The sequence below is a fragment of the Pelmatolapia mariae genome, linkage group LG16_19, assembly GCF_036321145.2.
Source record: "Pelmatolapia mariae isolate MD_Pm_ZW linkage group LG16_19, Pm_UMD_F_2, whole genome shotgun sequence".
NCBI classification, from domain to species: Eukaryota; Metazoa; Chordata; class Actinopteri; order Cichliformes; family Cichlidae; genus Pelmatolapia; species Pelmatolapia mariae.
The window spans coordinates 29,483,907-29,500,249 of NC_086241.1; the positions used below are offsets into that span (position 1 = coordinate 29,483,907).

Below are 16,343 nucleotides of genomic sequence, written 5' to 3' on the forward strand. Positions count from 1 at the left end.
AGTGAAGTTACCTTGAAATATCTGGCAGCCATAATAAGACATTCAAATTCTCTAAACACTACGGAAAGGTGCTTTAGTGCTTACTGTATCACATCCTTCAGCACAGAAAGCACTGAGGCATTGTTCATTAAAGTAAAGGAGACTGCAAAAACAAACTGTTAATGCAAATAACAATCAACAAAACTGACAATTAATCGTTGTGTAACCTACTGCTCAACAATATTTTATTTCTTCAACAAAAAATACATTAAAAAATGTTTTTATAGCTCAGGATTGTCAAACATATGTCCCAGGGGCCAGAATGTGTCCGGCAAAGACTCCAGTCCGGCCCACTGGACAGCTTTATAAATGTGGAGGAGTGAATTGATTTTTTACTTGCAAGTTTTGCAGCTTTTCCTGTTGATAAGCTGGCCACCGTGGCCATTCATACATACATTCACACACATTCGTTTAAACACCAAAGCAATTAGACAAGAAATAAACAAACACAAAAACAGTCCCTGTTTGTCCACTATCTACTATTAAAAGAGTTTAGAGGAGCGGTTCCCAACCCCCGGGCCACAGACCGGTACCAGTCTGTCGGTCGTTTGGTACCGGGCCACGAGAGTTAAGGCTCGAGTGTGAAATTTATGGTTTTCAGGGTTTTTATAATTTAAAAAAAAATATCTTTTTTATCGTTAACTTGGTTTCCCTGGGTCTTTTCCTGTGTGTTATGAATACATTTTCTTTTTTTTGGTACCGGTACTGGTTTTATTTTGTTGTATTTATCCGCAACACCTTAAAGACCGGTCCGTGCTGCAAAAAAGGTTGGGGACCGCTGGTTTAGAGAATTTAGAGCAGTTTCATTGTTCTGGTCCGAGCCACTTAAGTTCAAAGTGGGCTGTTTGTGGACGATGATGTAAAATGACTTTCACGTCTCTGCTCCAGCTCAAAACACGGCAACTAACATACTTTAAAAAAAGAATTCACAAGAGGAGAAACCTGTGTGTTTTGAAATTTAGAAGACTGTTCTTTTTTTATTTTGTTTTTTGTTAATTTTTTCGTGTGAGCATCTCTCTGAGCTCTTACTAAAATATTTTTATGGTTCTGCCAGACTCAGTGAAAGTGTTTTTGTAGCCTCTGGTATATTTTTATTAAAACAGTTTACCTTGGCAGGAGTTATATATGTTCAGATTAACCAACAAAAGTCTGTTAAACTGAGGAGGGTATAGTTTGAGCTCCAGATCTGCTGGCTCCAATCCTCTAATGGGATCTCAGTTTCCAAATCTTCTTTCCATGTATTTGGCTTATGATGGGAAATGTCTGGTTGAGTACAAACTGTAAAAATCTGATATGATGCTCCTTTTAAACCAATCCCTTGAGAAGATTATTTTGGTAAGTATTTGTCTGTCCATTCCTTCTCTTCCATATATCCTTATCAGGGTCGCAGGGGGAGCCTGTCCCAGCTACCACTGGGTGGGATCCTGGCGGAAACCTGGACAGGTTGCCAATCTGACGCAGGGCGGTGTTTTGACTATCAATAATTTTATTTGAGGTTCTGCCAGCCTTTCAGCACTCTTTCCCATTCTTAATGTCGTATTTAGTCGTGAGTCAGACTAAATTTTGTCCCACATCCAAAATTTGGAGACAAGCCGATTACGTACAGGCAATGTACGATGAACATGACACGTGAAACAAGCACAAATGTAGAACATAACGTCTCATTTGGAGGGAAAAGATGAAATAGACAGGTCTTTTTCAAAAAGATATGGCTGTGAATGAGTGCGGTATGGATGATGATATTCATGCAAAGTTTCGTTCAGATTGCACCACTCATTACGCAGAAAATAGGGTACATACAGACATCTATACATCCATACACTGTGATCATTATAATTAGGTGCTGAATTATATTATAATGAAGTCAAGGCAAGTGGATCTATTCAGCAGAAGCGATGTTCCAGCAGTGCAGATGACGGGTATTTGGTAAAATGAAACATCCTTGCTTTGCAGCCTTCATTTTATTAGGAAGTCATTTAAATATGTGGCACGGTTGCATTGTCTGGTCATTGTTATGTTACAGCCTGTTGCTTTATTTTATGATCTGAGATGCCATCAGACACAAATAGTGAAGACCAAAAAGTTTAACCACACAGATGATCATCTTAAATTACTAACAAAACCTGTTAATGCTAAGGAAGGATTATTTGTAGACTTTTGCTCAGGCCTGGTTTGTAAATTGGCAGTGTGCCATAGCTCTTCTTGTAGGTCCAGGAGACGCTAGTACCTGCTTGATTATAACTCCTCATCAAGCCTCCTCTGTCATCAATCTTCTTTCTTTTAGAAGGGTTTTAGGAATTGAGGCTTAAAGGACAGAGGAGACGAGGTAAAACCACAGAGAGAAATAAGGAAAACTATGATGTGAAGATACTGCTTTATTAGCGACCACACAATCCCAAAGACCTACATCGCACAAAAAAGTGGCTTCCTACCTGCCTTTAATTGTGGGAGTCACACTGAACACACTGCAGCATGATAAATAGCCGCAGCTGCTTGGTTAACAGAAGAAGGACAGCAAAGAGCAGCGCTCTAAGGCTGCTACCGTACACAAGCAGGAGGACTCTGCTTACACTCAGCAAATATGAAAAGGTTTCCTGGACAGATAGCTTAGCCTCAGCGGGAATACTGTTTACTGTTAACTAGAGGGATCAAGTCACTGCTAAAGTTTGAGAATTGTTTTATGTAAAACCAGAGCTTGACTTTTTTGTGGTAAGATTGGGGTAACCACGGTTACAGCTGTTACAGGTCCTTCAATGAGAAATATTTCTGACTTTGTTTTAGTTAGATCTTTATCTGATCTAATTTATCTTCTCCAACGAAGCTGAAATTTCTGAAGCTGTTTTCTAAGTTTGACTTTGCTCGGTTCAGTCACCCCCTGAAGATAGATGGGAGACCCATAATTAAGAGAAAATTCAATATTTTGTGCTATTAAGTCATGCGGATCCCCCTAGGCTGTCCCTGCTACTAATAAAAACTGACACAAGAAAAAGTTAGTTCTACTTCCTGTGAAAATGAAATGATTTTTTGATCAATTACTCAGCTGTTGATTATGAATATGGCTATTCATATATTTCTGTTGCTCGTACAGCCACCAAATAACTGAGTTCCTTCCCCCAACAGGAAGCTTTTTTCTGCTGGTCTTGTTCTTGTGGTCACCACCCACAGTTAGACCCACAATAGGCTGATATGGCATGCACTTCACTGCAGAAGGCCCTCCCCTCTCACTTGGTCTTGTATTGGTAAAGTCAGTTATTTCAAATTTGAACCATAAAAACAAATCAAAAGTTTTTGTTTTTGTTTTTTTTAATGTTTGAATGACATTAAAGTTTTTCTCTCACCAAGCTGTCGATCCATCCAAGATATATAAAAAACTAACGAGAGATGAAAGAAAAATGGCTGATTTATGGCTGATGCATCATACATTATTAATAACCCGCAAATATGCTAGTTTTAGTCAAAAAAAAAAAAAAAAAAGTGAAGCATGGAGGTTTACAGAGTATTCCCTTTCCTGGGTTTTTATAGTAATCATGTTCCAGCATCACATGTAAACATGGTTTTTAGTTTTTTTTTTACCTTAGCCCCATTTCTTTCCTGACCCAGTTTATTCTGTGAATGTAAATGTGGAGCGTCTTTGGCTGTTGGTATGTGATGCTGTATCGTATCGCAGCGAGCTGTGTTGGGGAGATGTGCTGTGAGGGTTTTTGGATTCAGACTATAGGCAGCAAATGTTCATAGGTACCAGGCTGTAGAGCAGAACCAGACCTCAGGACACCTGCTGCTTAAATAAATAATCTTTATTAACTATTTCTGTGGTAATTATATGTAATACTTTTGTATTACTTCCTGTCAATGGCCACTGAGCCCAGGTGGGTAACAAGTATAGGTAACAGATAGATGGATGGACTTGTTCCCACTTTATCTCACCCACTGTAGTCTTAAACAAAAAAAATGACTCTCTTACATTATCTCCAATTATTCTCTTTACTTTGAATTAAAAACAAGAGCAAACAAACAAAATAGATCCATACAGTTGACATATCAAAGAAATGTGATTGTTACCGTCAAACATCGAATTCCAAAACTGACACTAGTTTATAAAACATAAAAACGCCTCAAAATCAGAGTTACATCTGGATCCAGATTTGTCTGCATAAGTTTGTCGATGATCTTTACATCACTGCAACAGTAACAGAATTACACAGACAGCAGCTACTTCAGTGACTCCAGATTTGAAAAAAGTCAAAACCAGGAGTGCTACCACAATGTGTAACACAATAGGCAAACAATATGGTCAAACCACAGAGTCCTTTACACACCATGGCTGCACTTACAAAAATACAAAGACAGTTGATTCTGAAAACTTTGGCATTTTAGGAAAATTCTCTTTATATATATCCTGGCTTTTATTTTTGATACTTTTGTCCAAAATTCCTAAAACTTTATCAGGATTTTTTGCAAAGTGAATGATCACAACATAGTCCAACACAGCAGTAGCCTGATCAATCTGACCAAATAAGTACACAGAGAAAACTTTAATAACTATTATCACAAAATTAAATCCATTTTTTTTTTTAAATTTGGCCTGATAAAGTAAATGACTGTTATATTCCACCCAGCCATCAACTCTGTGTATAGAGAGAGATGGATGATACGTGTTGCATGTATAAAACAATGAAATACAACAGAATACAAAATTATTCCTTCACATGAAATTAAAATGGAACAAAGGGAAAAGTTACTTAGTCAGTGGCTCTAGCCTTACTGCACCTCTGCTTCGTTTCTTGTGCCTAAATCATCAACCAAACCTGCTAAACATAACCTAGTTAGAGACACTGTAGGGAGGGACAAAATTTTGTAAAATACTACCGAGTCTTTCCAAATTAAAATTACATTAAATCTTGTTAAAACAGGTTTTCACCAAACCAAAAGAAAAGAAAATATTGAAATTATTACCCAACCTTTCTTTTTTAAACCATAATTAACATCTGAGTACCTACAGTTGATTTTGCACTTTGACCTAAGCAAATAAAAAGAAAATAATTTCACAATGATTGGGATAGAATCCACAAAACAATTTAAATTAAGACCTGGGTTTAAAATAAACTGAATTTAGTCAGGAATTCATTGTTTCTGTATTATTGTAGGTTTAATTAGCCACTTAGCTATTCTCTCCCACCAGGCCCACACTCACTGAGTCAGCCCTTAATGTTGATATTGATTAAAAAACTGACAGTTCCAGAGCTCATGCTTCTCTTATTTCATTACTGTTGTTTACAAGCAGCCTCGCTGCTCTGATCCTAAATCTTTTATCGGTTCTCTTACACCTGCTGTTGGGAAAAACAGGTGAGGCAAATAGTAATTAACCCGGCTACATTATCCTTTAGCAGAAAAATCCTTTCCCTCCTTCAAATAGCAGACCTGACAGTCACTGTGCGATATGTAGAGCAACAGCTATCACATCTTTAACCTTTTTTTCTTTCTCTGAGCTCCCTTTAACTTTCTTGGTGGATGTGAAGAATTCTACTTCAGTATGATATTGCCAGTTCTTCAGAATGGAATGGCTTAGAGAAGAAAATTTAAATGAACCAACCAACAAACAAAACGTATTAGCTTTTAAAATTACAAGCCAATACCATTTTGTAACTTTCTATTACATTCCACTTACAAAAGCCAAGCTAATATTTGGAGGAACTATTAATATTAAGCTTTAATAAGTTCAGATACATTCAGCTTTTACTCCAATCTCTGCTTCGGGTTGCCTTTGCTTTCCAGCACTTACGTTAACCCTGTTCTGCAGCATCTCCTGTTATTTGATTGGTCTCAACAATTTGTCTACAAGGAAAAAAGTTGTTGCTTATGAATGCTGATAATATCAATGTCTCATACAGGTCCCACAACGCTGAGCATGTTTAGGCTAATAACAAATTTATTGTTTCACTGTGGCTTTGTACCACAGAAAAACATCATCCAACACCATATTTCATTTTATTACAACGTAGTGAATTGTACATCTGTGCAGAGGCTTCTAAAAAAATTCAATATCCTCTGTCTTTATAGAGATTTAGTAATCTTTAAAATTAAATTTCAGCCACTGAGTATAATGATGCTGTTTTCATATGAGAAGGTATTGATAGTTTTCTAACACTTTAAAAATCACTGGCTGTTTAGTCACAATGCAGAGCAGAACCAGAGAAGCTGTCTGATGCAGAAGATCTGCTCCACAAAGGGGTTAAAATAATGCTTTTCATATGAGGCATAGATAGGCGTCCACAAAACACCTGACATGTTAAACTGCAACTGATTCATTACTTGGATGATGACTTCTCAACTCCAAGGACTTAATTTTTGTTAAACAGCTGTTTTTTCAACATCCTCTCAGTGTATAAAACCACTGAAACAGCAATGTGTTTAAAAAAAAAAAAAAAAAAAAAAAAGGTGCATTCTTTTTCCTCTCATTATTCATTGAATCTTTGCCATGACGATGCCATCTGTTTCATCTAATCTAATTTAAATTATTGAGTAGGTGTGTGTTTTAACTGCATAACATATGCAACACCATTTATTTACTTTCCTTTTGTCCTTTCCTTACACTTGGTTAGTGACTTTTGGTGGGATGTTGGGTGCAGTATTAAAAGACAGTGACTCACTTAAAGGTACCCTGCAAAGATTTTGGCTCATGGTAAAGTAATACATAACTATGTAATACAACACTGATGGTTGTGCTATCAGTGGGAGTTCCCATATTCTAGGTTTTTAACCAGTAGGTGAAATTATTTAGCTCTCACAGTGACTGCTGCTGAGGCTCATTGGGACCTGCACTAACTGAAAAGTGGGGTTCTGCTAATACTGTGTCATTCTGACCTCTTTGAAACAACCTCATAAACAGAGTGGGTTTGGTAAGAACTGCTGAACATAACTAGTGTTTGTTTTAAACACAACTCCACAGGGCACCTTAAACTGATTCCTTACTCCTTACATAGTGATGCTTGGTCAGAAACTTCTTCTGCTCTAATTCTAATAATGGGTGTACTTTATTATCTTCAATTTCAGTTGGATTTAAATGGACTAAACACCACAGGATTACTTTTACCTTCAGGCTCATTATTGCCTGATCCATACATTGATGGACTCCGGGTAAACCGTACCAGATGGCACTTTGCAAAAGCAACATTAAAGGGATATCCAGGGTGTCAAAATCTGAATCCATGTGGTCCTGACCAAACATCACTATGTGATGAGTTAGGGGTGAGACAAGGTTGGTGTGTGCATTCATAGTGCAGACAGTAATTTTCACAATTTTAGACCAAGCCCATGCAAGTCTCAGGCGCTGAGACCGCCAAATTCAAGTCTGAAACGCCGCTCCAAATATTTCCTGGCAATAAATCCATGGTACAAGCTCCCCTTCATGCACTGATTCAGCTACTTTCCTCCATTCACATCCTTCTCCTCATATTAGCAAAAACAGTAACCCCCCCCCCCACCCCCCCCCAAAAAACAAAAAAAACCAAAACAAAACAAAACACACTGGACAGTATATAAGCATTATTTTTTTGGAAATGTCATCATAAAAATGCCAGTGTGCACGGATAGTTTGGCTTGAACATAATATAAACTATGACCTTTACAGTGGATACAACTGCACTTAAATACACTTTTTCCTGCCAATCAAATGTCTTCTACTCTGCTGTACTCATACTGCACCATGTCAGCTTCAGTAATCATCCTCTCATTTGCAAATAAAATCTATTTAACCTCAACAGTCATATGCATTTATTCACAAATGTGCACAAAATACAAATATAGATTCATTTATGGATTCTCTCTAATTAGTGAATGTCTGCCTCAGACATATTCTTCCTGTTGTTGTTTTCAACATAAAATACAGAAGCAGCAGAAGTTTTTTTTTTCATCCCTTTTTGACAGCTTCATCTGACCTCTGCAAGTGTCTGGAGTTCTGGTGTATTAGGCTCGTCCTGGCTCTTCCTCCTCCCAACACTATCATCTGATAAGGTGGCAGGAAATCCAGTCTAATCCCCACTGATCCACCCAAAGGTATGATGGAAGGTAGACACCACATGACTGATGCCAAGGAGCTGGCAAAATGAATGGCCAGCTGAGGTTAGAGCAGCTGAGCATCCATGGAAAATGTAGTTATGTTAACAATGTCTGACTTTTTCACCCTTGTTGTCCAAAGTGTTGTAACAAAATAGAACTGTTTTGTTGGGATGTGCCCAACTGTGTTTCACGTCATTCACACGGACGGTACCGTCTTTTCATCTCTCTGATTTGGCTCTCAGACTGGAAGATAACGTTCAAAGATTGTTTGGTGAAAAAAAATAAATAAATTGATATGTTTTTCAAGAGTAATTTTGTCTTTTGTGGCAGTGTACAAAAGATTCTGAAAGAGCAGCGAGACTGAAGATGGGGATGATGATCCGTGATGCACATGCTCATTTACAACATTTTTGAGGAGCAATCACAGACCTCATTCACCTGATCCAGACTCTGTTGATGAAGCTGTGTGAATCTGAGGAAACTGTTGTGGAAATGTTGAGCATTTAAAGGCTTCTTCTGCTTTTTCAGTGACCTCTATATTTCTGAACTCCTGACTTTGAGGCACATTGTCTTTGGCACTTAAAATCTCAGACCCTTTCCTACTGAGTACACTGTAATCACAGAGGGGGGAAACTGAAATTGCTTGCACTGGATTGCCCTTTAACCAGGATTTTGTTTCAGTTTCTCACACACAGCTCTCGTCTTTGTCTCCGTGGCTTTTGTCCTGCCTGGATTTTTCCGTCTCCTGCCCAGGAGAAGAGAACTCTTTCGCTCCACTGCTACAGTGCGCCACTCCATTTCCTAACTTCCCGATGTCTCCCAAAGGTAGCTGGGTGGAGCTGTAAGCCAGTGGGGGGATGGTGTTCACCAGTATAAGCTGAAGAGGTTTCTTCTCTGGCTGGTACTGGCAGCGAACGTATCGCAGAAACGCGGCGCGGTACGTCTTATTGAATAACGTGTAGACCAGTGGGTTGACTGCAGAGGACAAGTAGCCTACCCAGACGAAAACATTCAGCAGACCTCCCATGACTCCCGGGTCACAAACGTCAGGTTCACACACCACCACCAGCACGTTGGTGATGAAAAATGGGCACCACATAACCACAAAGAGAAAAAACACCACCCCGAGGACCTTTGAAGCCTTCTGCTCGTTGCTGATCGACTGCATGGTGCGGCGCCCAAAGAGAGAGCCAGATATGCTCCCGCGGGCGCCACCCAGCCCGCTGGTGCTCCCCCTGCCTGTGGCGTCACGGCTTATCGATCGCCTGAGGAGTTTCTCGGAGGACAAAGACGTTTGTGGAAAGAAGCTCAAGGTGAAGGTAGTGCTCCATTTGGGCCGTGGGACCAGCTGGTCCAAGCAGAGGGTGGCTTCGTTCTGCAGGGCGTTGATGGTCAGGAAATAGGTGACGACCATGATGGTGAGGGGGATAAAGAAGGCCACGAAGGAGCCGACCAGCACAAAATTGTTATCTGTCAGCAGACAGCTGCCATCTTTGAAGACCTTGGAGTGGTCTCTGAGACCCAGCACAGGAATCGGCATTGAGATCCCTACAGAGAAAGACAATAGCAGAGAGATGAGGAGAACATTACAATTAGATAACAACCTCTGTGATTCATGTAGATATTAGTGTTTGTGTCTGTACCAGAGGAGATTAGGGTCGGCTGGTGAGAGGAAACCTGGCTTTGTGCAGCAGTGGACGGATTTTCACATGAGTTTAAGTTTTATAGTCATAAATCAAAACTATTATCGGAGCACACTGATTTGCAGGCTTTATCTGTGTAAACAAGCAAAACTTTTTTGGCACAGAGACGCTGAAAAAAGTTCACGTCCCACAGCCCACGGTTTCTATCACTCATTAAGAATAAAACAAAGATCCAAGTTACTTAAAGCTCAGCTTATTTTTCCTTAAGAAAATGGCATTCATCCAACTTCACGTCATAGAACCACACCTGTGGTGGCTCCTTGTCTCACTCCAGGACCCTGCCCCACAGTTTGAAACCACTGATTTAGCAGAAGTACTGTATACACACAGACAGTGTGTACATATATTTCACATATATTAAATCAAAGGTTTATGTAGTCAAATAATTATTTATTAAGTAAAATATAGACTGAATGTATACCAATCAAACGCACTTATTTGACCAGATTCCATTAACTTTAACATTTCACGTTGTAATCATGTAACAAAATTACATGGATTACATTTAAATGTAATCAAATTACTTTAAGTCAGATCTTTGAGCTTAAATATTTCTTTTGAGTGTAGCTCACCAGTGTGTTCTATTTCACCACACGAACACAACAGTTGGACCGTATCTGTTCCCAAATAAAGGCGTCAAATTTTCCATTAAATTTGAAGCTAAAACAATTTTTTCCATTTTTCTGTCTGTCACAGTGTGGGAGGAAAGTGCAGGTTTGCTTCCACCTTACTCCTGTGGGCTGAATCTGAGGTTTGACAGTGTTTCCTTCTCTCTCTGTGGCTGACAGTAGCAGTTCACCTTGTATACTCTCCCATTTTATCACCCGATATACATCGGCAGGAAAAGCACCTGCTTTAAAACGTTGAACGGTGAACTTCCTTTATTGTTTTGGGTTATTTGTTCTTTTTAATTATCTGCAGGGGCTTTGGCAGTCACACGTTATGATAAATGTAATAAGAAAATGTCTAAAAAAAGGTTTTGGATGATACTAGCAGGAACTGGGTAGAAGGAGATAAACTGAGCAATCTCCCTCACGCCATGTTCTCATTACCGGCTCATAACAAATAGAAGGAAAGTGACAGAAAGAGACAGAGATAGAGCGGGGAGAGGAGGAGGGCGAGATGGTTGGAGATGGACGGGCGCAGCAAAGGCAGACCGAAATTGTTGCTGCACGTTAGGAGCAGGAGGGTCAAAGATGGATAATTCTCATTAAGTTTGGCTGGTTTGACAGAAAACTGGTTTCGGTGCTTCACTGTGAGGCTTTGCAGCCCTCATAACAGAGATATTTACTCCCATCCCAGTCGGCCTTCGTCTTGCTTTATTCTCAAGAGAAAGATGGTGCAGAAATGATCAGCCAGTTAATCAGTTTATTGACAACAGTTGTGCATGTCTAATTTTGAAACGTGAAACAGAAACACCATGACAACAGTGTTTCTGGAACATAGAGGAACATACAGCTGCCTGCTTCAGGGAGCATGGGTGGACTGTCATCCTTCTACTTTAAAAGTATCGATGGTATTGTATTTAAAGCTGCAAATGCTGTAGTGCAGTTTCAGAAGGTGCTCTGCATTACAAAACACAACAATGACAACAGCAAAATCGGTAAGATACATCATCTGGGAATTGTATTAAAGCAGTTGTAGTAACTTTGAGCTGTTGCTGGCTCTGTTGGTCCTCTAGAAAGCACAAAGGACTGTAAAAGCTTTGGTGACAGTCCAAAGAGCTGTACATATTTCACGAGTGTTTATGCTTTATTTGTGTAAAATCTGAAAGGAAAAAAAAAATTAATCTGGTTTTACAGCTGCTTCAGATACTAAAGTTTGTTTGTTTTTTTTGATTGGGAGAAATGTGAACAGCTTTGAAGATCTTTAGTGTGCAGTCTAATAGGCAGCTTTAGAGGTCGTGATAACCTGTGTGATTATGATAATAATACAGCAGGACTTTGTGCCACTTTGCAGCCTTTTTGTCTCTTTCCACCTGGATTTTAATATGATGCTTTTGAATCCTTGTTTTGAACTTTTGAACTTGTTACAATGTAATGTTGAAATTCTTGCAACGTCACTAAAACAACACTAAAACACTAAAAACAAAAGCTGACCAGTTATTTGGAAATATACTGTGGTGTAGTATTATATAATCAAATAAAGTTATTCATGTCCAGGTATTAACAAATTAATACCCATTATCCATTGCCTGCTCCCATAAAAGTTTGGTTAATGAAAGTAAAGTAAGTAAGTAAATCTTTCTTCCATTAAGACGTTTGTAGAGAAGTAAAAGTGAGATAAAGTACGTTTAAAAAGAATAAAGAATATCTATATAAAATATGATACTGTTCTCTTAAAAGGAGTTTTGGACTCTCGTCATGTCTTCAGTCTTATTGTGGTTGGATTTGATCTCTTTGCCATTTAATCTCTTCATATAATTTTTATGTAGTTTAGGTTGAGTTTGTCAGAGTCTTTAACTTTTGGTCATTTCTGGCATGTCTTATTGCTTGATTAACCTTCTAATGAGAAACATTAAAGATGGATTTTACCCAGAGCCGCCCTGACACTTTGGGCCCAAGACTCTTACGTAGCAGGCCTGTCCCTCCGTGACAAATGCAAACTCAGACACGCTCACAATGTTTGATTGAGAGCTGAAGAGTGCTTTTAGACCCTGAGGCTCACAGACAAGCATGATATGGCATCTGCTGTGCTGTTATTAAACTCCATGGTGATAACATTCAGGCTAAATGTCGATGTGCTATCAGGCTCCTCATTACAAAATTACATTTTGTAGGTGAGTAGAGGCTGTCTGCTGTGGATATGTGGCTTTGTATGTTTTTAAAAAGCAGGCGATTAGGCACAGACGTATTTTTCATCATTACTGTGGAGCGGTTAGGTAGTTGACGGACTGAAGGTGTCAGAGAAAAAGAAACACTGAAAAACAGAGCTGGATTCAAAGACCAAGGAAATATCATTAGTAACTTTAAATTGCTGTCTGCTTCATATCCAGCCGATCAAACGTTATTTGTCGAGGTGACGGTGATACAAGTCCCTGGATTAATTTTGTTCTTCAGATAAGTCCCTCAAGCATCCATCACACAGAATCACAGAAATCAAAAGCTAGTTGTTGTTTTTTGTCTGTTTTTTGGCCTCCTTCACTTCTCCCTGATGGCAAACTCTCAACACTGAGCACATGAAACAAATCGGACAGGAAATAAGTTATCAGAGGTGAAAAAGAAGATCAAAGACGATCAAGTGGGAGAAAATAGAGGGGAGGGAGACAAAAAGCAGATGAAGAAGAAGAGAGAGATGATGGAGAATGCTTCAGTCTGGAAGTATAAATCAAGAAATTTAGGAGAATCAGTGCAGCCTGAAATCTGATTGGAAAATGCTTCAAACAGCTGGTTTGTGCTTAGAACTCTGAAAGCAAAAAAAAAAAGATGACTATAAGTGCTTTTTATTGTACTGCATTCATCTGATAAAAGCAGTGATTTCTTTTAGTTCTCTGTACCTGCTTTAACTGCGAGGTGTGGAGGTGGAATGAGCTGTTAGATTAAGGAACAGGGGACTATTTTTCCTGCCAAGAAACAACTTTGCTTAGATGTGCATTAGGATTTATATGGGCCAACATAGCTGATAAAAAGATTTTAAAAGAAATTTGTCACTGGGGATTAGGAAACTGAGCTCTGTAGAAATAGAAAGACACAAAGAAGCTTACAGGAAACTTGCTTGGGGCACTTTCTTACGTGTTGTTATATTGTATAATATCTGTTTGGTGCAAATACACACAAAAAAAGGAAAATTAGGTTAACAACATCATCAATTTACCAATGAAGAAGAGGGATTTAGGAAGCAGCGTGAACAGGCTGCAAATACAGAAAGGACAAAATAGCACAAAATAAAAAAAAAAACCCTGTTTTTTCATTGTTTGAATTATTCCCATTAATAACTGATTACATAATATGAATATCATTATATGAATTAACAGATGCTGCCGCTTAAAATGGCTCATCCCTGACAGGACAATGATGGATGCCTGATGTAGTCCTGACCGATTACCGGCTGATAGATGAGCGTAATATCAATTTAAAAATTATAAAATAAATTCATAGCGGAAAATATTGCACTTCTGCCTGCTTATTCAAGTAGTCTGCTACTTAGTATATCACTCTTTTTTATTAATCTTGGGGTAACTGTGAGAGCATGTACTCTCCGCCCAGAAACAAAAAAAACACCCCTAAATAACAGGAAGGAAAACCTTAAATTTATGGAAGTCACATAGTAGTAGACTGCATTTATTGTAAACAACAATTTATTGCCAACAATAGGCTCAATGAAAAATGAAGTTCTACCAGTCTCAGAAATAAACTCCACATCTGGTTTGGGATCTATGAGGAGGCTTGTGTGCAAGAATATTATTTTTCTGTATTTAATTTACTTTTAAATTGTATCTATTTATTAGAGTAGATTTGAACGGATGAATGAGGAACTGTTTACTGGAAATAGTTTTGGTTATTTGCAGAGTAAATGTTTGAATGGTCAAACTGACTGTAAAGTTTTATCCATCTGATTTAAATGTTCAAAACTTAATTTTAAGGGTTTTTTAAAAAAAAAATATATATTTTAATGGGTGTTGAGGTTCACAATGAAAGCTATTGCAGAATGTGAAATTCATTTCAGTTTTATTTATATAGCATCAAATCAAAACAGTGGCCTCAATGCTTTATGTTATTAGGCAAAGACCATACAATAATACAGAGAAAATCATCTATAGCTGACAATCAAAGGTTTTTTGAAGAAAGCAGCATCTCTTGGTTACACTCTGCAGTTGAGTGAAAGGGGTGTGTTTATAGTGGAAAGCAGATACGCCCCAAGGAATGAAGGGGGGAATCCCTGTTGGCTGACCTCTGGTTAAAGCCGGCAACTTTGAGTGGCTGTATCTATTGTTGATGAGACGTCAAAAGGACCACAGATGAAACTACAGGAATACTACAATCAGAACTGAAAGAGCTGAAGAAATGTAGCAGATTTACAACCATTTAATAACTTGTATTCATTTTATCTCTATTATTTGATACCAGATGTTCCACAAACTTGTGTTGTAGGATAATATATTTTGAATTATGATAGCATATTTATCTTCACTCAATGCTTGGGTAAATTTACAAGGATAAGCAAAGCTCTAACTCCAGTCAACATGCAGCTTTTTTTGAAACACCTGCTTGTTCATCTAAGTAGGGAATCATAAGATAAGATAAGACTTTATTGATCCTACGATGGGGAAATGTTTGCATTGAAAAATGAAATAAGTGCAGTGCATACAATCCTGCAGATGCAGGTCAGGAGCTGCAGTTTATGTTCATATCATGAGAATGTAGAGAATGTGATCTCAGTGAACTCGATGAATTTTCTACTGTTTTTGTGTGTTTACAAAGCAGTCCATAGAGCTGCAGTTCTACAGATGGAAAAAACTTTTGTTTAGATTAGTTTTCTGTCTGGAGCTGAAAGAAAGGCTACTGTAGCACACATTCAGCCTCGAGGCCAATGGACTACTAAGGAAGATATTGGGTTTCTCTTCTCTTGTGAAAATGATCAACCTTCAGAGAGCTGAATTCAAAGACACTCCGAAAATCACACAACCTTTTTACTGCTGGTTTGTTTGATCTGTGAGTCTTGATTTGTTTGCCATAGAGGTTTGCAGATGTGTCATCCGTTTGAGCTGTTTGTGTCTGTTTTTGGCTAAAGTGCTGCTATGAGATGATTCAAATGGAGAAAATCCAGTGCTCTGCTCTATCAGAGCCACTGAGGATATAGTGATGAATATGAAATCAGTGATTCATCTAGAATCACTGGTGATAGTCAAATCCATGAGTAGTATCAGAAGCCATTACCACATTATTACAAGAGTACTCATGGGCCAGACCTCACCCATCTTTATACTTGGCCTTAATTTTGGTCTGAAATACACAGTTAAAATAAATTTTGATCACACTATCCACAATAGAGTCAAAAGTACTTTAATGTGTAGTTTTACTGTAGGCGTCTCATGAACATACACACACACACACACACACACACACACATTCAAATCAAAAGCACATGACATTTATTTCCTTTGTTATTTTGGACTTCTTAAGAAATTTTCTTCAGTTTGAGAAATTTCAAGAAAGTTGTGATCCTGAAGTTAACCCAGAACCAACCAGTTCAATAAATGCTGTTTCCGGGCCAAAGAAGAAGATCAGGTTCTCAATCATAGAAAAGAGGAGTAGAGGAAGTAGATTGTAAACCTATACGAATATATATATATTATCTTGAGACTGAAAAATAATACAACCACAACCACATGAGGGTTTTTTTCTTCCTGCCAGCCGTCAGCTCTGTGTTGTGGCCAGCAGACTGTGTTAGTTAGATGAGGGTTTGTTCACATCACAGCAGCAGCTCTAGATGGATTAGAGTCTTATTTCCTGCTGTAAATATGTTGACATTCAGTACTGGAAGACACCAGGATGGCAAGTGGCTACAAAATTGGCAAACATGTCGTGGTGACAAAGACTCTGGTCT

At 38.5% G+C, this 16,343-nt stretch overlaps 1 protein-coding gene across 1 annotated transcript in view; it reads right to left on the bottom strand.

Annotated features, from left to right (window-relative positions):
* Nucleotides 1-7,621: 7,621 nt before the first annotated feature.
* htr2aa (5-hydroxytryptamine (serotonin) receptor 2A, genome duplicate a) overlaps nucleotides 7,622-16,343 on the bottom strand; it is an 80,586-nt gene continuing 71,864 nt past the window's right edge. Inside the window, exon 3 of the mRNA XM_063500041.1 lies at nucleotides 7,622-9,642. Within this exon, the coding sequence (XP_063356111.1) occupies nucleotides 8,780-9,642 (863 nt within the window). The 3' untranslated portion in view covers nucleotides 7,622-8,779. The remainder of the gene's footprint in view (nucleotides 9,643-16,343) is intronic.